At 42.8% G+C, this 23,139-nt stretch overlaps 1 protein-coding gene across 1 annotated transcript in view; it reads right to left on the bottom strand.

Moving 5' to 3' along the window:
* The window catches only part of LOC144499693 (PC3-like endoprotease variant B), a 532,138-nt gene that overhangs the window by 19,640 nt on the left and 489,359 nt on the right, over window positions 1–23,139 (bottom strand). The window contains exons 8-9 of the mRNA XM_078221972.1: window positions 7,796–7,878; window positions 6,055–6,143 (exon numbers count right to left, since the gene is read on the bottom strand). Coding sequence (XP_078078098.1) covers window positions 6,055–6,143; window positions 7,796–7,878 — 172 coding nt within the window. The remainder of the gene's footprint in view (window positions 1–6,054; window positions 6,144–7,795; window positions 7,879–23,139) is intronic.

Raw genomic sequence — 23,139 nt, 5'->3', positions numbered from 1 at the left:
TGAGGATGGTTGATGTTACCTTCTTCTCCACCTCCTGCACCAATGCCTCAAGTGCGGCATCATCAAATCTTACAGGCCACACTCTGCCATATGCATTTTTTAAATTCATTCAAATGGCATGGGTGTGGTTGGCTGGCCAACATTTATTGCCCATCCCTAGTCGCCCGAGGGAAGTTGAGAGTCAACCACATTGCTGTGGACCTGGAGCCACATGTAGGCCAGATCAGGTAAGGATGGTACATTTCCTTCCCTAAAAGGACATTAGTGAACCAGATGGGTTTTTCCGACAATCGACAATGGCTTCATGGTCATCAGAAGATTCTTAATTCCAGATATTTCTTATTGAGTTCAAATTTCACCATCTGCAGTGGCAGGATTCGAATCCAGGTCCCCAGAACATTAGCTGAGTTTCTGGATTAATAGTCTCGTGATAATACCACTAGGCCATCATCTTCCCATATGCTTCGCAATTATCATTTCTTTTTATGTTTCTTCCACTCTCTCTGAAACATTCTGCATTCATTGCTCAGTTTTCCAGCTGCTTCATGGAGAGGGAACACTTTCAGTCAGAAGCAGTTCCCAGACAGAAACCTGAACCCCAGACCAACACTTGAACCCCAGACCCTCAGATTACAAGTACGATGCTCTTCAGACTGAGCTACCAAGGCCCAAAAGCCTATTGCACCTAGTATTCCTTGGTGGTCTCCCATCCAAATATTAACCAGGCTTGAGTCTGCTTAGCTTCCAAGATCCATGGGCAGCACAGTGGTTAGCACTGCTGCCTCACAGTGCCAGAGACCCGGGTTCAATTCTGGCCTCGGGTGACTGTGTGGAGTTTGCACATTCTCTCCATGTCAGCGTGGGTTTCCTCTGGGTGCTCCGGTTTCCTCCCACACTCCAAAGATGCAAGGGCTAGGTTGATTAGCAAGGGGGCAAGGAATACATAGTCGTAGGCAAGGAATGCATAGTCGGCAGGATTCAAACCTTTGTGGGGAGACCCCATTCGATTTCAAGTCCAACGCCTTAATCGCTTGGTCATGACTAAACTGACAAAAGGATAGTATCCAGTCATTTTGCCAGCACGGGTATCAAATCCATGATCTGAACGTAATAGCATCATGCTCTAACCATTTGAGCTTATTGAATGTTGCCAGATCATAATCACTTTTAGAAAGATTTCCAGCATCTGCTCCAGCCACAATGCACCTCTTTTTTAAGGGGTGTCAGCTGGTTACAGTTAGTGTAGGCAAGCTTTAACTTGTGCAAGCAAATGTCTCCTGCTCAGGCATGCAGCCACTCAACCAAAACCAGAAAATCTCAGCAGGCCTGACAGCATCTGTGGAGAGAGAATTTCAAGTCTGGATGATCCTCCATCTGAGCTTTTGTTTCAGATCCCAGCATCCGCAGCATTTTGTCTTTGTGCAGCCATTCAAGTCTGGGTAATCCCAAAATGCCATTCCCACACCCATTTTCAGGCCCTGTGCAATTTTGTGGTGATAGAATAGAGATAATCGCCGGAATTCTACCACCCGCCCGCCACGGAATCGGAGCGGGCGAGGGGCAGACAACGGAAATGTCCGTCGACCTCGGGCAGGAATTTCCGATCTCGCTCAAGCAAAGCTGCAAAATCCCACCCAGTGGGTGTGTTCTCAAATAGGAAGGAAGTTATATCCCACAAGACTCTCTGTTTGGGCCTTTACTATTTACTATATGTATGACCAAGAGACAGCACAATCTATCCAGATTTTTTGATATCACAAAGATTGATGGTACAGTAAGGTGTGCAGATGACAGCATAGAAATACAAAGAAACATTAATATATTCAGTGAGTGAACCACACTGTAGCAGAAAGATTTCAATGCAGCTAAGAGTGAAGTCATCTATATTGAACCAGTGAAGGATACATCTAAGTGCTATTTAAATGTAGCAGAGGTCCAATGAGATTTAGGGCTCCAAGAAAACAGATCACTAAAATGGAGTTGTCAGCTACAAAAATTAATTAAAAGGGCTAATGGAATATTAATTAGCTTTTATAACTAAAGAAAAGGCGAGGAAATTTTTCTACAGCTATACAAGGCTCTGGTAAAGCCATGTCTGGGTATCACACCTTTGGGAGGTGCGCAGTGCAAATTTATCAGGGTCCCAAGGGTTAGTTTATGAGGAAAGATCACATGAACTAGGATTATATATTCCCTAGAATGTAGAAGTTATGCAGTGATTTGATTGAAGTTGTTAGGATTTTGCAAGGATGGGATATTTAGAAACTTTTCAAGCTGGTGGGCGACCCTGGACAAGTTGACATATTAAAATCAGAGCTAGGCTATTTGGAAAAGAAGTTACAAAACTCTTCATAGTAAGGGTAGTGGTGTTGAAGTCCAATCAAAGGCAGTATATGCTACCTCAGCTAATTTTACATCTGGGATCAATAGATGATTGCAAGGCAAGGGTATAAAAGGATATGCTGCCAAGACAAACAGATGGAGTTACAGATCAACCATGATTTTCCTGGATAGTTGAACAACCTACCCCTTATCTTGTTGTGCTCCTAGGATTAGAGGTAAAGCCACAAAGAGGATATTAGTCACATCTATTCAAGATGAGAATGGGGTCATATCATTCTGTTTCCATAACTATCATTCAAGTAATTGCCTTTATTTGTACTTGATTTGATCATCCTAAAAAGAAATCTTGTCACCATTCATCGGGTGACAGGGTCAGATTTATTACTAATTTATTATTAACCTGTCATTTCAGTTCCTGCTTCCTGGTAATGCAAGTGTGACTGAGTAGGCCTTATTATGTCACTACATGAAATTAAAGGGCAAGGTAGGTTCGTTAAGGGGTAAGGCGAGCATCTCACTTTCTTGTAGCAGTGTAGGCTACATGGAAAGCAATGGTTGTGAGGGGGACCTCCATAATCTGAAGGATCTTGCTGTATTGAGTGAGTTTAATCAGCAAAAGCAAGAGGATTCTCAGATTAATAACAGCAAATGAATCACAAAGAAACACATATTCAAGTATTCGCCTTTGGGTATCTCATAGCTGGATGTTCCACATCCCAGAGTAATTTTACTGAGCACCATTCATGTCATATGTCTTGCAGCCTACAACGTGCTGTAAAGTCTCACATCTTAGCTCCTTACTCCTTTACACTGACCGTTACTAACATCCATTCCACAAATCTTGTCTGCTTGTGTCCACTTAATCTGGTCACTGTAGCAGTTAATTAACAGCTTGGATTTTTCCTGCAGGAGAAAGTAATGAACAATGCTAGGGAACGCCAGACTACTGGAGGGTGGGAAAGTGGTGGAGTGTGCCAACATCCAACATTTCACAACCCATGCAGAGGAAACAATGACAATAAATGGAATCAACAATGTCCTGGCGGTTGGCAATGTGATGGTTTTTGTTTCTTCTATGAGAATGAAGCTATTTTCTTGTTGAATGTATAATGAATCTTTCCTCATATGCGATCTATAAAGTAGCTGATTTGGACACAATGCTGTTTGAGCAAATCATAGAATCCGAACAGTGCAGTAGGAGGCCATTCAGCCCATCGAGGCTGCACCAGCTCTCTGAAACCACATCTCACCCAGGCATTTACCATGTCTAATCCTCCCAGCATACACCTCTTTTAATACTAAGGGGCAATTTAGCATAGCCAATCCACCTAATCTGCACATTTTTGGACTGTGGGAGGGAACCGGAGTACTCAGAGGAAACCCACGCAGATGCGGGGAGAACATACAAACTTCACACAGACAGTCACCCAAGGCCAGAATGGAACCCAGGACCCTGGCGCTGTGAGGCAGCAGTGCTAACCACTGTGCCACCATGCCTCCTTAAAGTTAACAGTTTACCCTAAAGGATGCAGCCAGGATACAGTGGAGAATATTGGCTATAAAAGTGGCCATTCACTCACCCCAATCTTCACCTTGTCCCCTTGCAGCCAGCAGTCCCAACCCACTCGAGGGAGCATACAGAGAATGAGGAGAATGAATGGACACATAGTGAGACACAGGACAAAGAGGACCAAATGATCCAGAAATGGAAGTAGACTTTGATATATGAGCAGAGGCATAAGTAATGTCAGGCCCAGGCTGCAGAGCAAACAGTGATGATCACATTTTTCCTGCCATGAAAAGTCTTCTGGGACAGAGCTTCCAGAAAAGGTCTTGGAAATGGGCTGGTAAGTTACGGCACAGCTCCTGCTTGGACAGCCTGGCTCTCGGCTGGCTTCCTTTCCAACCTCTTGCTGCTCCTCTTTCTCTTTTTACTCCAGCATTTAGATCACATTAGCATGGATTCACTTTGGAAGTACATTGTCCAGCCACTATTACATCAGTGGAAGAACTGCTGAAAGCTTGGGGATAAAGGCATAACACCATTTATTCCCTTTTCCCCTAGTTTCTGCATGTATTCTGCTGTAGTTACTATGGATAAGCAAGAGAAACCCTGCAGGAATTCACCTCTGATGTGTATTTAATAATAGATGGTAACTCGGCACAGGTCAGCAATAAAAAGGCACACACTCTTCTGAAGGATCCGGAGACAGGGAAGAGGGACAAGGGTTAGCAAGTGGTAATGAAGGTCAGCAGTAGTGGAAGCAGCTGCATTGAAGTCTGTGTGCCTGGAGGAGAGAGAGATGGGCAGTGGTTGATGGAAGGATTGGCAGTACTGGAGCTAAGCATGGTGTTGCACAGCTGAGCAGTGACAGATTTGTGTATGCGAGCCTGGCCTTAGAAGCACTGTTCAAGTCAATGAATATTTTGCTTTTGGGAGCAATGTTGCTTAAATCGACATCAGCTGCCACTTTGCAGCATTGCTATATCAGAGTTCATAGTGCCCGTCATAGGGAGTGAGGACTACCTTCCTGCTGCTTACCTGCTCAATAAGAACTTTCACAGCAGAAAACCCAAGAGGGAGGACTTCTTCTTTAAGAGATAGGGGCTGATTTTAAGGAGAGGTGCAGGTTGCCATTAAATAGAGGCAGTTCCATTGGAGTATTTGCCCTCCCAAAGGATGAACTGTCTGTCGGTAGTAGGAATAACCCTGGCTACTGTGAATCTTAGAACGAGGCCCAACCACAGAAATGGTTTGGGCCTCCTGTTCAACTTCCAGCGCCCCTCACCTGCCCAATATACACACAACATTAAAACAGCTGCACTGTCCTGCGGTTCAGAAAGATGAAAAACAATCAGCTCCTTCACTCCTAATCAGTACTGAATGACCCCTGCTGGCGGTAGATGTGCGTATAGATGTCAGGTGAGGGTAGGATCAGGATTAGATGTAATTCCCTCACATCCAGAACAGCCTACACAACAGCCGCTGTTTACTAGCATGCATCAGCCTTTGTTCTGATGCTGTAATTCAGCAGCAAGGAACCTTTACGCATTTGTATATCACAGTATTTACCCAGACCTTTGGCATGAGGCAAAGATGAGCACTAAAATGATAGCTGGCATGGTACAAGGCCTAATATACAGTTGCTGTGGAGTTCATTACTGTCATTGGATTGCTGTGCTATCGGTGTAACATTCTGCTTCACTGTCTTTAATAAAGGAAACAAACCAGATTTAAAAATATAAGTGACAGTCACATCAGCAACAGGAACAAGAGTGACACAGAAAGGCAATTAAAATTGAAAATGAATGTTCTGGAGAGTATACCAAGAGTTCCACAACAGTGTGACTGCCAATCACAGTAATACCATTGTTCCACTCCTCGATTTAATGTGTTTGTAATACAGCAGCTCCGATCCTGCACTACATTCCACTTGTGCTGGGAATGCTGAAAGTCAAGTTTTATATTTAGAAATTTGCTGACAAAAACTTTATTAAAATCAGAAGAAAATGGCAAAGAGGCTGTGCTGTATAATCAAAATGGCACCCCTGCGATCTGTGAGCATCAAGAAGCACGCTCACGTAAACGGCCCAGTGTGTCACTCAGCAAAATTGCAGTTGCAATTCCGCCAGAACAAAATGCATTGGCACAACACAGAAGATATAGGAATTTATTCATATTCGTCCCAATGACGTGGCACATTGAATTACCTCCAATCTTTGCATCGTATGCAATTCCAACCCCACAGAAGCTGTTGTTGGCCTCCATTGCCACTTCACCGGCGCATTTTGTTCCATGACTTGGTGACGTGAAAAGAAACAGAAGAACAGAGTTCATGTGATGTGTGTGTCTAACGGACATCATCACAATAAAGCTAAGAATTTACAGTCTTGATTCACAAATGAAAGAATTCATTTTATGCTGCCCAGTATTCTTTCATTTGGAAATAACGGAACAACAATCGTGCTGAACATACTGTACTCACGGAGTCCACAATTACTTTACATAAATCAGATCACTTAAATCTGATATATTAACATTTAGTTTATATTTCCTAAAAATATACTCGAAAATGTTTCATCTTCTTTCAATATTTTTATCTGCAATGTTATTTTCCTTTGCCATAAGAGAAAATGGAAAACACCTCAATTTGGATGTCGTGAATTTTTTGGAGGATGCAAGAGGGGAGGATGTCAAGGAGGCAACTAGAAAAGAAACATTATCACAATGATAAAGATGTAGACTGGAGACTGAGGCAGATTTGGAGGTTTGCTTTGCAGGTGAAAGGATAGTGGTATTGGCAGCAGCTTGGATGTGGAGAAAGTGGTTGAGCTTGCAGTTGAGCAGTATGCCAAAGTTCCACACATCAAAGCCTGAGAAGACAGCCAGGAGGAAGGCTGGAGGTTTTGCATGTATTTTCAGAAGCCAAAATAGACAGCCTTTGCCTTTGCTGACATTTAACTTGTGGTCCTATTAAAATGAAGCCAAATGTCACTGATGGGAATATTTGCCAGTTGGGGCAATGTCCAACAAGCCAAACATGTGCAAGTCACCAACACCAATAATACCACTTCAATCAGCAGCACCCTTCAGGGAAATAAAAACAATGTTAATGCCACATGGTGTTTGAAAATTGTGGAAGTTGATTTCAGAAGATGAATGGATGAAGAATAAAATTATGATGTTTCATCAATTGAAATTACCAAGATTGAGTTAATAGATTTTTGTTATGTATGGATATAAAGAGATAAGATAAGTAAATGGTGCTTAGGTACAGATGGGTCATGCGCTGGCTGAATTGTGGAACAGGTTCGAGGGGCCAAGTGACCTAATCCAGATCTTGCGTCCCTTTGGCACACTTCCCACCTTTTCTTCCTATGTCATTTCCATCACCTATTCCATACCTCCCTGACATCCCAGATGCCCTCCCATGCTGTCTCCTTTCCATCTCTCACCATTGTCCCCACCTCGCTCTCCCCCATGCTGCCCTCCCTCACCCAAGCACCCTTCCTCAGTAACACTTTCCGTACCATCTCCCCCATGTCATCTGTCCTTTTCCCCCTCCCCACTTCTTCCTCCAATGCCATCTCCTCTCCATACGTGTACCTTCTTCCCATGTGACTGCTTTCCACCCACATCCCCCCCATCATTCCATCCTCACCTCTCCCCACCCCCATGACACTCCCTCTCACACCTTTTCACACATAATCCTCATCGTCATTAGCCAGAAACAAAGTCATTTTGAGGAGATTTTGGGGGGGGGGGTCGATGAGTTGCTGGGCACCGTGACTTGGCCTATGGAGCGGTGGGGGACAGCGGCCAGAGCCAGTAGGTGAGGCATGTGTTAGAAGTTCCAGTCACCAAATCAAACCACTGACCAATCAGAAAATGCAAACATTCAGAAACTGTATTATTACTCAGGATCAAAAAATCAGTTGAAATTTCTTTTACCCATTACTTCCATCCAAATCATTAGGAACAGGATCATGTCTATCATCAAAATGGTCATTGAAATCAAAGCTGGCTTTGGGGTCCTGTGAAAATAAAACCACAAAGTTAACCCTTTTAGTGTAATGACACTAAATACATTTCAATTAGTTTAATAGCCTCCCTCTAGGCCAATTAGTTTGTTTAAATGCTTTGAAAGTATATTGACTCTTATCCCTTCAACTCAATCTCACATATTTACAAACTCCTCAAGTTTACAGTTAATGCAAACTCCCAATAAAGTGGCCACACAATCACTTTGTTGGAAATTTGTATTTGCATGGCATTTATAGCATGAAGTATTCTGCTAATATGTGTTTCAGAGTTTGTTCACTAAAAACATTGACAATGCAACTATGCAAAAACGCACATGCAAAATAGACTGACTCTAATGATCTGATGTGGCACCATTTGTGATTGTCCAAATTTATTCAAGAGATGTGAGTGTCGCTGGCTCGGCCAACATTTATTGCCCATCCCTAATTGCCCTGGTAGTGAGTCACCTTCTTGAACCATTGCAACCCATGGGGAGTAGGTACACCCACAGTCCTGTTAGGAGGGAATTCCAGGATTTTGACTGAGCAAACAAAGGAAAAACAGTGATATAGTTTCAAGTCAGGATGGCGTATGGCTTAGAGAGAAACCTCCAGGTAGTGGTGTTCCCATACATCTGCTACCCTGGTCATTTAAGGAGTAGAGGTCCCGGGTATGGAAGATGCTGTCAAAGGAAACATTTCTAATTTTTGACTGTGGTAGCATGGCCCCTTTAAGGAGGTGTTCCTGAAGGTGACATGATTGGGCTGGACCCAGTTGAGTGTAAGGGCGTGTAACGCAGCTCAGGAAGAATCCTCAGTTGGAGTCAGGGAGGAGAGTTGTACAGTTGGATAGTTATTCTGTCTGACCCCATTAGTGTAAATACGTATTTATTTGTTGGCAATAAAGCCTTTTGTTACTTAAGCCTCATCGAGTCGCCCTCGATTTATTGCAATGATGATTTAGAGAAAAGTCAATTACAGAAACTTCAATTCCCTGTTCCTGACACTGAAGCATCACAAATTACTTTGCGCTGTTATAGACTGCATTTTACAGTTTGCCGAGGGGTGCGTTTAGTTCTCAAGTTGATAGATGCCTTTATCAGAAAATGAGCTACATTTTCACTCAGGAGACTCAAAACCAGAACTGAGCACTCTTTGCACAAGAGACAATTGCCCACTTTCAGTGACGCACATCAGCCACTGGCTGAAGAAACCTTGATGTGACCATCTACAAAGAGGAAGCCAGGTAACTCCAGGGAAAATGCACAGAAGACGCATTGAGAGTTGGGCATGTAGGATGTGAGGTGCCAGATGAAGACTGATAAAAGCATTGATCTTCTTGTATTCCTTCAACTGTTTCATTGCCCCAAAACCTGACATTACCTCACAGTGTAGATATACATTTCAAAACAGAGAACATTAAACATCCATAGACCTGTTTAAACGCTTCCTTTTCCGGTAACAAGGCAAGAGCAATTTGACCACCCTGCCTCAGCTCCAAATCCTTCAGCAGGACAAATCCAACCAGTTAATTACCACCCCATCAGCTTACTCTCAATCATCAGCCACATGATGGAAGGGGTTGTTGACATTGCTATCAAGTGCCACTTGCTCAGCAATAGCCTGCGTATTGATTCTCAGTTTGGGTTTTACTAGTGTCATTTAGCTTGTGACCTCAATACAGCATTGACCCAAACATGAACAAAAGAGTTGAATTCTAGAGGTGAGGTGAAGATTCAACCCTGACATCAAGGCAGCATTTGACTGAGTATGGCATCAAGGAGCCCGAGCACAACTGAAGTCAATAGCAATCAGATGAAAATTCCCCACTGGCTGCAGTCAAATCTAGCACAAAGGAAAGTGGTTGTATTTGTTGGAGGTCAATCATCTTAGTCCCAGGAGATCACTGTAGATGTTCTTCAAGGTAGTGTCCAAGGCCCAACCATCTTCAGCTGCTGCATCAATGATCATCCTTCCATCATAAAGCCAGAGGCAGGCATGTTTGCTGATAACTGCACAATGTTCAGTCCCATTTGTGACTCTTCATAGAATCCCTTCAGTGCAGAAGAAAACCATTTGGCCCATCAAGTCTGCACCGACTCTCTGAAAGAGCACCATAGCCAGGCACACGTGCCTGCCTTACACCTGTAACCCTGCCATTTGTCATGGCCAATTCATCTAACTTGCACATCTTTGGACTGTGGGAGGAAACCGGAGCACCCAGAGAAAACCCATGCAGACATGGGGAGAACATGCAAATTCCACACAGACAGTCACCCAAGGCCACAATTGAACTAACTACTGTTCCACCATGCTGCTCCTTCAGATACAAAAGCAGTCTGTGTTCATATGTAGCAAGACCTGATCAACATTCAGACTTGGGCTGATGAGTAACAAGTAACATTCACACCACACAAATGCCAGGCAATGGCCAACAAATGAGAATCTAACCATCTCTCCTTGGCACAAGTCAGGAATGTGATGGAATACTTTCCATTTGCTTATCTTATGAAGAAGGTTTGGACAAGTTGGGCCTTTACCCATTAGAAGAATGAGAGGTGACCTCATTGAAACATATCAGATCCTGAAGGGATTTGATTGGTTGGATACCAGGTGGGTGAGACTAGAACCAGGGGACAGTTTAAGAATAAGAGCTCTACCATTTAAGACGGAGATGAGGAGAATTTATTTTATCTCAAAGGGTTGTCGGTATGTGGAATTTTCTTCCTCAGAAAGCAGTGGTGGCTGGGTCACTGCATATATTTACAGCAGAGTTAGTCAGATTTTTGATAGATGTGGGAGGTTTTGGAGGGCAGGTGACAAAGTGGAGTTGAGACACGCCCAGATCAGCCATCACCCTATTGAGCAGCAGAGTAGTCTCGATGGACAGAATGTCTGACTTCTGCTCCTAAATCCTAAGCTCCTCTGTCCCTTTCTACTCTTTTGAACTAAGAATTCATTGTACATTCCTCTATTCTATCTTACTGGTGGAAAAAATGGACCCAATTGTGCATGGTTTTTGATCGCAAACTGGGGAGAAAAAGCAACAAATTTGCAGGACTATATGTCTTGTGTCTGAATACATCCAGCACCATATTGGTTCAGGTGTTATCCGCAGCAGCAACCTGAGACATTGGTTTCTTGCGTATAGCGATGATGAAGGGCCGAACACTTGTTTCATCACATTGAAATTTGGCATGCACCGCCAACAAAACCGTATGGTTTTGAATTTTAATTTCCTGCAGAGCAGCTGCTCCTCGTCTTACAGCACTGCTGCAGTCTGCTGCCAGCACAGGCTTCTACCTCCCTCCCCCACCACCACATTCCCAGTCACCTTGTCCCCTTTCCCAGGTCCTATATGAGGACGGCTGTTGGCAACACATCCAGCTCCAAGTGTTATCACTGTGACCTACAAATTTCATCAGAATGCCCAATTAGCATATTGCCAGCTTATAGAAATTATGCTAATGAGGCATCAGTTTCAGATTTGGACAAGAAAATCTGTGATTTCTGGCATCTACTTTGTGCGCATTGATATTCTGGTGCCCAAAATCTGCCATTAATAAATTTCATCCCATTATTTCTCAGGACATCACTGTGTTTCTCCAATCTGTTGCTCTTGAAAATTATGCTTTTACCATCCAATCATAACTTTCTGATTCATTTGCATTTCCTTTTCCTCTTTTAATTTGCTTTGACGCAAGTTTACAAGGGCCTTCATCTTGCTTCTTGCTCCCTCAATAAAAGGGTTTCAAAGACTAAAATGTTAGAAAGGGGTGTAAGATGTTGCACAATGCACAAAGAGGATCTCAAATTGGGTACCATTGCTTTCATATGAGTGAGGTTCCAACGGGATGTCTAGTTTGACTATCGCCAAATGAAGAAATGAGGTGCCTCCCACAATAGATCTTGGTGGGCACATTGATTAGATGTGTTCTATTGTCCAAGATTCATGGCCACAATCTCACTTCAGGTTAACCTATGGAGCGAGTGGCTGCTTCCCCCATTCCCTACACAGATTCAGTTGAGGGCTGTCCATTGCCTTTGAGGGAAGTCAAAACCAAGAATTCCAGGAACTGTTGGGTCAATTTCAAATTGTTTGTTTTTCTATGTTGCATGCGTCCTGTGACTCTATCAGTCTCGAGAGTAAGTTGGTACCAGCTCCATTATTATTAGTTGCTGCTTCCCAGTATGGCAGGCATGACTTTAAATGCTATCTTGGTGGGTTCTACAAGTCTTTGTGACTGGGAATGTCGGTGTTATTCCTGGGGGATGAGTGGCAGATAGCAGCGAATGACAAATCGGGCAAAGTTGAACAGCATCTTGAAGCTCTGAAGAAGAGTAATGCAGACTTGAAACATTGACTCTGTTTCTTTCTCCACCAACAAACCTGCTGAGATTTTCCAACATTTTCTGATTATATTTCAGATTTTCCACATCTGCAGTTTTTTGCTTTTATATTGGAAACCTTTGTCTACTCTGATGCAGAATGCAGCCCCTGCGCGTCCTGCAGTTACTGCATAAAGGTTGTGGACTTGCAGCTAAATGCCATCATGAGGACAGAGTCGGGAAACTTCAATCCATGCCTACTGAGTGACTCAAATTGGGTTCAATCCACAACCACTTTAAAGATAAAAGGAAGAAAAATAAAGCATCGAGTCTGACACGGCTCTAATATGGAAAGAAAAATAGCACAACATGAATGAAACCATCTGGGAGACGCAACAGGAAAACAGAGGACATATCTGATGCTTTTACAAGCCTCCAAAGTTCAAGTGTGTTGAAGGCATACGCAATGCCCTGATATCTAGAGACATCCCCGTAGCACTTTGTTTACCAGATATGAGAAATGCTTTCATCTCCGAGGTATTAGTTCTCTCATCTACTACAAAGATCTGAAGTTCTAGCAGCATTGAAATCAAATTGTTGAAAAGTGCCCAAAGATCACTTTTAAGAAAAAATAGGTCAAATATGATTATTCAGCTCCATTAAAGGTTTATTCAGCAAAGGCAACAGGAAACTAAAGCACAGGTAGGCCAAGGTTTGATTCCAGGTCTGTTCTTAATTAGACAGGATAATAATCTGGTTATTGCAATTGCCTCCAGGTAAAGAATAAAAACATTTGGCAGGCGTCCCACTCATATCCTGGTGAAAAACACAAATGTAAGCATTAGGTGAGGGAGAAGGTGAGCTCCCCCTGGTACTCCGAAGGCCAAGTTCCTCACCAAGTCTCATTATCTAGGGAGATAAGCAAGAAATGGCCTCGTATGAGAGAAAGCAGAGACCATCCAGCATTAGTAGACCACTACTCGAACAACATTCAATTTCATCGCCAGAAGAGAATGAGAAAATTGGTAACCTTTCAAAACAAATACAGACCCATATTCAGAGCCTCCTGAGGCTTGGGTGGAGAACGGGAGAGATTTTACATTAGCATCGATGATGGGATTTGAAACCTTCTCCACAAGAACACGTTGATGAAATTCTGAAAGGAAATTTAGCAAAATCTTCTAACCACAATAGTGAAGGTTTCCACAGGTGGATGCATAACATGGATCTGAAACATTGCCATTTGGAACTGGCATCGGAAAATTCGACAAAGTAGGCGCAATTAAAACTGATATACCTGACACAAAGGTTAGCGAGACATTAAGACCAAATTAAGGGGGAATCATGTTAAGAACTGCAGGAGAAATAAAGGAAGTTGCTGAAGACAGAAGAGAATGAAACCTTTGTCAGGCACAATTAGGTTGGAGGCAAAGATTGAACCTGATGCACAAAATTCCAGTGAGGAAAGAATAATGGGCAAAGTGTAGCTGTCAGACTGTGAAACCGGTACTGGTAATAGAGTAATAGGAGAAGTTTAAGAATGAAAGGAGATGAAATGAGAAATCCACTGGAGCTTTCGGAACGAATGCTACAATATATCAGAGTCTGATGCTGACACATAAGCGGAGGAGTAAACCAGCAGTACTTTCCTTCCTTTGACCGAGGGAAGCGAGAAAATATCCTGACTGCATTGCCACTCTGTTGTCCTCCCGCAATTTTAAAGAATGTGGATATGCTGGTTCTGAAATCTTTGCCCAAATGTACTGTAAACAAAGCTGAGAAATAACGTTACCATGTAAGAAAAGGAGACAAGGCTGTCTCATCCAAAAAATGTGGATGGGACAATTGGCTTGACTTGCTGTTTCATCAGGAACTCCTATCACTCATTGAGTTCATTAATGTTATATAAGACTAAATTCTCACTTGTTGTTGTGGAAGCCGCATTCAGGCAGAAACATTCCCAAGGAGTGAAAGCTATCCAAGACAGATGGTAAGGATAAACAGCAGCTCTTAGATATGAGATTTCCAGAGTTGAATTCACAACGGGAATGCACGAAAATCACGTGAACTATTAATGAAAAACTGGCATTTATTTTTTGAGTCATGGAAAATTAATTCTAAAACACTTTAAAATGGATAAAGACATGCAATTTGGTTTTCATTGCCTTTGCCTGGCATTACAAGTGCAGAAACAACGTCAAGATGGGGTTGGTAGACTTATTGCCCATGTTAACATCCAGGAAAACAGCCATCTTCAGTTTCATAGAAGCCATAGAATCCCTATAATGCAGAAGTAGGCCATTCAGCCCATCGAGTCTGCACTGACTCTCTGAAAGAACATCTTACCCAGGCCCACCCTTCCATACCCCCACGCATTTACCATGGCCAATCCACCTGTAAGGGGAAATATCCTAATAGGTTAGTAATTTTTAAACCATTAGACATTAAAGCACTGACAGAACTCCCAGCATAAAGTTAAATGACTTTAAAACAGAATTATAAACTAACAAGAAAGCAATTTATACTTGTATGAAATGCAGTAAGAGATTTAAACAAGTGATTATGATTTAAAACTCATAAGCTGGTATTTTGAATGTATTAATGCATTTTTAAGAATTATTGTACACTTTAGCCAAAGGCAGATTGCTGCGAAGCATCATGGTAAAGGGCATAAGGGCAAAGCCATATTCTAAGAGAATGTTTAAGCCTTGAGAATACACAAGTTTTACCAGTAGAGTTTTGGATAGTTAGAACATTTAGAACACTTAATCAGTTTTTTGAAGAGGGTTTATTCACTGTCCAGATAAGATGGATGCATTCCCAGATGTGGAGTCATGTGTTAATCTGGTTTGGCAGTGACCTATAGGAGAACTCATGGGAGTGTTCATTTGAACTTTGGGCTAGCGTCACAGGTACTCGGCAACACAGGAAATGGCATCAGCCAAGACAAGAGTTAGCTTCTGGATTCTACGGACTAATAAAAATGCCATTATGCCAGCAGGTAAGATGCGATTGGCTAAGATATATGACAGGTATTATTGTTGATTTATGTATGTTGAAGATGATTGATTTAAAGCTAATGAAAGGCAGGAGTAATTGATAAAAGAACCTATAATTGATCTGTTTGGAATTGTATACGTCAGAATTCATTAGAGAGGTCTAGCTGTTCCATCTCGTGAGCTGCCCTGACCCTTTGATGATTTCTCCTAGCGGCCGCTGGTCAAAATAAAGGTTACGTCTTTAAACTGAGACACTGGCTTTGTGAGCCTTGTATTGTCTGAATTTCTGACAGTACTGGCCACCTTGGAAACCCCACCAACACCACCTAACCTACAAATCTTTGGACTGTGTAAGTATACTGGAGCACCCATAGGAAACCCACGCAGATATAGGGAGAATGTGCAGGCTCTACACAAATAGTTACCCAAGGCCAGAATCGAACCTGGGCCCCTGACGTTGTGAAGCAGCAGTGCTAACCACTGTGCCACCGTGCCGTTTGTCGGGTGTTCAGCGCCTGCCTGCAACAGATGAAAGGCCTGTTGTGATATTCTATTTGGGGTTTTATGATATAAGTTAGGATCCTGATTGCTATTTTCAGCCTGAGCCTGTGCTGTGTGGGCTTTGGCCATCTCCATGGACAATGAAACTGATGAGCTCACCAAAGGGAGGGTAGAATTATTTTTAGGCAAGAGAGAAGCATTACTCTCACGGTGCAGACAAAAATAATCCACGTTATTATCATTTCAGGACTTCCTTTCCTTTATTCATTCATGGGATGTGATACATCACTAGCTGGGCCAGCATTGAGTACCTATCCTTAACCGCAGTGGAGGGACTAGTTAAACATCAAGTATATTTGTGTGGATCTGGAATCACGTTTAGGCCAGATCAGGTAAGAATAGCAGATTTCCTTCCAGAAAGGACATTAATGAACCAGATGGGTTTTTACAATAATCTACAATGGATCATCAATTGATTTTACTGAATGTGTGGTGGGATTTGAACCTGAGAACCTAGAGCATTATTCTGGGTTACTAGTCCAGTGACAATACCACTATGCCACCGGCTCCCCAATGTTCCACAATTGTAACATATTCAAAGAAGCATTCCAAATTGAAGGCATCATTGGCTGTCCCAGTTCAGGCTGTGACACTTTGTGGTACAACAACTTTTTAAGATGCAGATTCTTGCATCATATTTGCACTGATTGGCTTAAATTCCATGTTCCTAAAACAGCAACAAATCACAGCTGACATGAATGAAAATGTCAATTAACAAACAGCAGCTCAGAATAAAAACCGCCAAACAGCAATTTTAAAATCTTCCAATCAAAATAGTAACAGTCTGCAAAAGCTTTCAAAAGTAAGGAGCAAAATGTAGCCAATCAACATGCACCACTGCTGTGATCCTTCATCTGCCTACTTGAACTCTCACTGAGAAAAACAACACTGGAAATAAGCTTTGCAAATACATCGCTCATACAGCGCAGAAAGAGGCTATCCAGTCCCCCATGCTGATGCTAGTTCTTTAAAAGAGCTAAAGATGGTGGCATAATGGTAATAGCTTTGAATTAGTACTTGAGCAACCAGGCTAATGCTGTGGGGACATGGGTTCAAGTCCCACCATGGCAGATGGAAAAATTTGAATTCAATTTTTAAAAAATCTTGAATTTAAACGTTTAATCATGATACCATTTACAATTGTTGTAAAATATGCTTTAGAGAAGGAAATCTGCCATCCTTACCTGGTCTGGCCTACATGTGACTCCAGACCCCCAGCAATGCGGTTGACTCTGATCAAGGGCAATTAGGGATGGGCAAGAAATGTTGGCCTAGCCAGTGATGCCCACATCCCATGAACAAAAAAAAAAGACCTGTCCAATCTGTCCTCCTCGCTTGCTTTTCCCTTACAGTTGTGCAATTATTTTATTTTGCAAACATTTATCCAGTTGTTTTTTGAAGATGATCGAATTTTTCTACACCCCTCTTTCAGGCAATCCAGACCAGAGCAATGTAAAAGAATGTCCCTTAGTTCTTTCACAGTTAAATTAATTTTTTTTTAAATTACAAGAAAATGATTCAAGTTAATCATACACTGGAATTCGCTGTTTGAAAATGCTTTTCATCGGGAGTCTGAATCATGAAGAACTTGAGCCTTAAATCTATACAAGTTACCAGATCTGTCCATAGTAGGTGAAGAAACTCCAGCAAGTCGGCCCTCACTTTATCAAGTGCTAAGAAAGTAGAAATGGTGTTGACAACTTCAAAGGGGGCAGAGTCAGAACAAGGTTGGGCTCAGCACCAGCACATCAATTGGGGCTGGCAAAATACTCTCATGTAGCACAGTGATTGATGATGCAAATGGTATACGTCTAGGTTTGCTTAATAATTTATACCGCACGCACTGCATTCATTCTGAGGATTTGCAGTCACTTGTTTGTATGTGTGCTAAAGCCATGACAGCACAATTATGATGGGTTTTTAATAGAATTTTATCTCGGAAGCAAGGACTATTTATTTAATTATTAAACAAGAAAGCATCTATCCATCACCCCTTGACATTCAATGGCATTACCATTGCTAAACTCCCACTCTCAACACTGACCATTGACTGGACACTGAACTCGACTAGTCATATAAATACTGTCAATATAAGAGCAGGTCAGAGGCTAGGAATCCCGTGGTGAGTAACTCGCCTCCTGACATCCCCAAAGTATGTACACCATCTACAAGGCACAAGTCAGGAGTGTGATGGAATACTCTGCACTTGGCTGTATGGGTGCTACTCCAACAACACTCAAGAAGTTTGACACCATTCAGAACAAAGCAGCTTGCTTGATTGGCAGCCCATCCACAAGCATTCACTCCCTCCACCACCGAAAAACAGTGGCAGCCATCTGTACCATCTGCAAGATGCACTGTAGGAACTCATCAAGGCTCCTTAAGCAGCACTTTCAAAACCCAGGACCACTCCCATCTAGCAGGGCAAGACCAGCAGATACCTGGGAACACTACCACCTGGAGGCTCCCTTCCAAATCACTCATCACCCTGACTTGGAAATATATTGATATTCCTTCACGATCACCGAGTCAAAATCCTGGAACTCCCTCCGTAACAGCACTTGGGGTGTACCTCCACCACATGGACTGCAGCGGTTCAAGAAAGCAGCTCACCACCACCTTCCCATGGATAATTAGTGATGCCCAATAAATCCTAGCCTAGCCAGCGATACCCACATCCCATGAATGAATAAAAAAGTGCTGGCATGATTTATTCTTTTTAGAGTTCAGCACTTCAATGATTTTCTATTTGACAATGGCAAGCATGAACAGATGGATTTGGAAAGGGGTGAGGAAGTCCTCCGAGTTTCAAGAGTTCATTTAGGAATAAAAAATAGGAGTGCTCAGAGTGAGACTAGGACAGCTTGTAATGAGTAACAGCAGCAGGGTGGGAAGGCAGCTGACAAATGAGAGCAATTTTTAAACTCAGCATTTAATACTGAAAGTCTCATCAAAGTATTATTTATTTGCATAACGGGAGTGTGGATTCTCTATGTGTCTCTTTATATGTAGCTAACGTTGAAACAAAATACATCCATATTGACATATCTGAGACATCGCAAATACTGAAGCAGCTCAGGTTCATATCACAGTATCACAAAATAGTTACAATGCAGAAGAAGGCCATTCTGCCCATTGTGTCTGCACCAGCTGTTCGAATGAGCAACTCAGCTGGTTCCATTCTCTCACCTTCTCCCCGTAACACTGCACATCCTTCCTTTTCATATAACAGTCTAATTCCCTTTTGAATGCTTTGATTGAGTCCACCTCCATCATACTTCAGGCAATGAATTCCAGACCCCAACCACTCACTGCATGAAATTTATTTTCCCATATCACTTTTGCCTCGTTTGCAAATTACTTTAAATCTCGTTCTTCATCCTTTCGCAAATGGGAACATTTTCTCCCTATCTACTCTGTCCTAGTACTTTGTACTTTGAAATAGTGTCCTGTACACCAAGGTCCATGTCTTTAATATATATTAAGAAGTCTCACAGCACCAGGTTAAAGTCCAACAGCACTTTGGACTTTAACCTGGTGTTTTGAGACTTCTTACTGTGTTTACCCCAGTCCAACGCCGGCATCTCCACATCATTTAATATATATATCAGGAAAAGCAAGAGTTCCAACATTGACTTCTGGGGAACTACATTATAAACCTTCCTCCAGCCTGAAAAACATCCATTAACCACAAGACTTTTGTTTCCTATCACTCAACATGAGAGTTCTTTAACACCTACAGCCCAAGCACCCAAAGCCCCATCCCACTGCTGGCTAAGAGCGGAGAGGTGCTCATCGAGGTCAGAGAGGCAGTCAGTGCCCACTTGAAGGAGCACGCTGAAGACCTCCTCAACAGAGAATCTTGGGTGTCAGAGTGCCCTTGGTTTCATACCCACCACCGTTCAGCTCAAGCCCAACGTGGCACGAGGTAGAAAAGGCCATCCGACAGCCAAGGTCTCAGGAGCAGATGGAATCCCTGCCGGAGCACTAAAACATGGCAGCGAAACATTATTGGCACAAAAAGGTGACCTCATTTCCTTTATCTGGAAGGAGAACATTCAAGAGATCAAGTCGTAATCTTGATCATCTTCAAGAAAGGTGACAGGTCTGACTGCAGAAAATAGAACAGGAAAGGTCATTGCAAGATTTACCTTAATCACCTTCTCCCTGTGGCTTAAGAGCTCCTCCTCGAGTTGCAATGTGGATTCTGCCCACTAAGGGGCATAACAGAGATGATCTTCACTGCATGGCAACGACAAGAGAAATGCAGTGAACAGCATCAATCCTTGTACATGGCCCTCTTTCCTCACAAAAGCTTTTGACATTGTCAACCATGAGGGATTATGGAGCATTGTCCTCTGTTTTGGCAAAGGTTTGTCACCATCCTCTGCCTGTTCCATGATGACATACAAACTGTAATCCTGACCAACGAATCCACCACAGAACCAAATTCACATTCAGACTGGGATCAAGCAAGGCTGGGCCATCACACCAACGTTCTTCTTGATCTTCCTTGCTGCAATTCTCCACCTCACCCTCAATAAGGTAAACTAAAGAACAAACAGGCATCCGTTCAACTTCCGCCACCTGCAGGCCCGATCCAAGATTGTCCCAACCTCTGTCATTGAGCTACAGTAGCAAGCGATGCTTGCATCTGCGCACACTCAGAGGCCAAGCTCCAAGCTTTCAACAACACACTCACCGAGACATACAAGAGCATGGGCCTTACACTGCAAGACAAAAGTCCTCCACTAACTTGTCACATAGATCTGCTCCCTATTTTAAAGAATCCACGATGAGCCCTTGGACCACTTACTATACTTTGGGAGCTTACTGTCAACAAGGGCAGATATCAACAATGAGGTTGAATACTGCCTTCAGTGTGTCAGCGCTGTCTTCGGTCACCTGAGGAAGAGAGTGCTTGAAGACCAGGACCTCAGACCCTGCACCAAGTTGATGGATTACAGAGCAGTAGAGATACTCACCCTCTTAATTAGTTCAGAGACATGGACTATATACAGCAAAAACTTCAAAACTCTGCAGATGTACCACCAGTGCTGTCTCTGCAAGATCCTGCAAATCTATTGGCCGGATAGGCACACCAATGCTAGTGTTATCGCTCAGGCCAACATCTCCATCATTGAAGCATTGACCATGCTCGAACAGCTTTGCTGGGTGGGCAACATCGTCTGCATGCCTGACATGAGACCATGAAACTGCCAAAAAAAGCATTCTATTTTGAACTTCAACATGGCAAGCGAGCCCCAGGAGGGCAGAGGAAACGCTTCAAAGCCTCCTGAAGAATGTGCAACATTTCCACTGATGCCATGGAATCCCTGGCCCAAGACCGCACAAAATGGAGGAAAAGCATCCAGGAAGGAGCTGAACATCTCGGGTTTCATTGCCGAGAACAAGCTGAAGCCAAGCGTCGACAGCAAAAGGAGTGCGTGGCAACCCGGGCACTCCACCCACCATCTGCCCCATTGTGACAGAGAACATAGGTCACACATTGGACTCCTCGGTTACCTCAGAACTACTTTATAGTGTGGAAGCAAGCCATCCTCGACTCCAAGGGATTGCCTAAGCAAAGTAAGTTACTCAGTCAATTTTGTATCCATGTTGCTGCTGTCCCTTTTATTTCATGAACTATAAATTTGCTCACAAGTCTGTGGTGTGGCACTGTATCAAATGCCTTCTGAAAGTCCATGTACACTACATCATAGGATCACCCTCATCAAACCTCTGTTGCTTCGTCAAATTTCTCTTAAGGTATCTATTCTGGCTTTTTTAATTAATCTATATTTTTCCATCTGATTGTTAATTCAGTCCCAAATTATTGGTTCTAAAATTTGATTTGATTTGTTGCCACATGCATCTGGATACAGTGAAAAGTATTGTTTCTTGTAAGCCATACAGCCAAAGCATACTGTTCATAGAGTACATAGGGGAGAAGGAAAGGAGAGAATGCAGGAAGTAGTGTTACTGTCATAGCTTGGGTGTAGAGAAAGATCAACTTAATATAAGGTAGGTCCATTCAAATTATCCCCAAAACCAAAGTTAAACTGAGTGGCTTGTTGTTACTGTGTTTATCCTTAAATCCTTTTTTGAACAAAGATGTAACATTTACAATTCTTCAAGTACAGACAGCCTATCCAATACTCCCTCCTTATTAATCGTAAACAACGTTTGGTGTTTGAACTACCTTGTTCAGCGTGGTCTGGCTAACATCTACTTCCCTGGTACAAACTGATGCAAAGTATTAATTTAATACTGTGGAAGCTTGACTCTGATTAACCTGGAGCATCAAAAGCAAAAAATATTTTCAAATGAGCGATTATTAGTTGATCTCCCACCGCATTGCACACACTTATCTGCAGAGTATGGTCACATTGTTGTCTATCTCTAATGTCTTATTGCTTCTGATTCTCTTCTGCTTTGTCTTTTTTCAACTTCTCTGCCGCTCACCTCCCCATAACTCTTCTTTTACAGAGAGAGAGAATCTTCTGGTTCTCTCTCTCTGTCTTTTTTTAAGTTCTTTTCTTTTGGGTGGCAGGTATGGTGTGACCCAGAGAGGAATAGGACCACCAATGGCTGCAGCCTGCCTTTGAGATGGGGATTACAAAGAATGGCCCCCTTGTCCAATCACTTGTGCTTCACTACCCCCTCACTCCAATCACATTGCTGACCTCCTCAACATCCTCCCTTCTTCCCACTACCTCAACGCCTCACTACCTCTTCCCCTTTGAATTATATTCTCAACTACTTTATCCCTCCCTCAGCTTTTGCTCTGCTATCAGTCACTTCACCCTTAACTCTCCAATCACTTCCCCACACTTTTGCTCGCTCCTCTCAAATGTGTTTGATTGGAGGCTGGAGGCTCCCATACCCTCAAATAGTTTCTCTCCTCCCTTCAGTTCTGAACCTCCCTCTCTTCCCATGGGGCTATGTCTGCTTTCAGAAATTAATCTGTTCTTTTTAAAAATGAAATCAAATTTGAAGGAAAAGAAATACTACCCATCTGTCAGTCTCTCTCTTTGTATCATTTTCCCTTTTCTTTAGAGATGTAAGTGATTATCATTGACCTTTCCTAACAGCCAACAAAGTGCAAGTGAGTAATTATGAGTTGGCTTCGAAATGCATGGCTTTTTGGAATAAAATTTAATGAAGAAAAATTCATACTCTCGCTCTGTTTCACCTCAACCTCTCTTACCCCTCTCTCATTCTCAAATCCAAATCTCACTCTATAACTGCAGGGTAAGGTGGTGTAGGAATGTACCCCCAAGCTACTTCAGGTCCATGGCTCTCACCCTCCCCACATCACGCCAATCATGCCCCTACCTTCCTGTGGCCTGGAGCAGCTTTCCTGTTACATTATATTGTGCCA

Source organism: Mustelus asterias, chromosome 10 (assembly GCF_964213995.1).
Source record: "Mustelus asterias chromosome 10, sMusAst1.hap1.1, whole genome shotgun sequence".
Lineage (NCBI taxonomy): Eukaryota > Metazoa > Chordata > Chondrichthyes > Carcharhiniformes > Triakidae > Mustelus > Mustelus asterias.
This window is presented reverse-complemented; position numbering and strand designations above follow the sequence as displayed.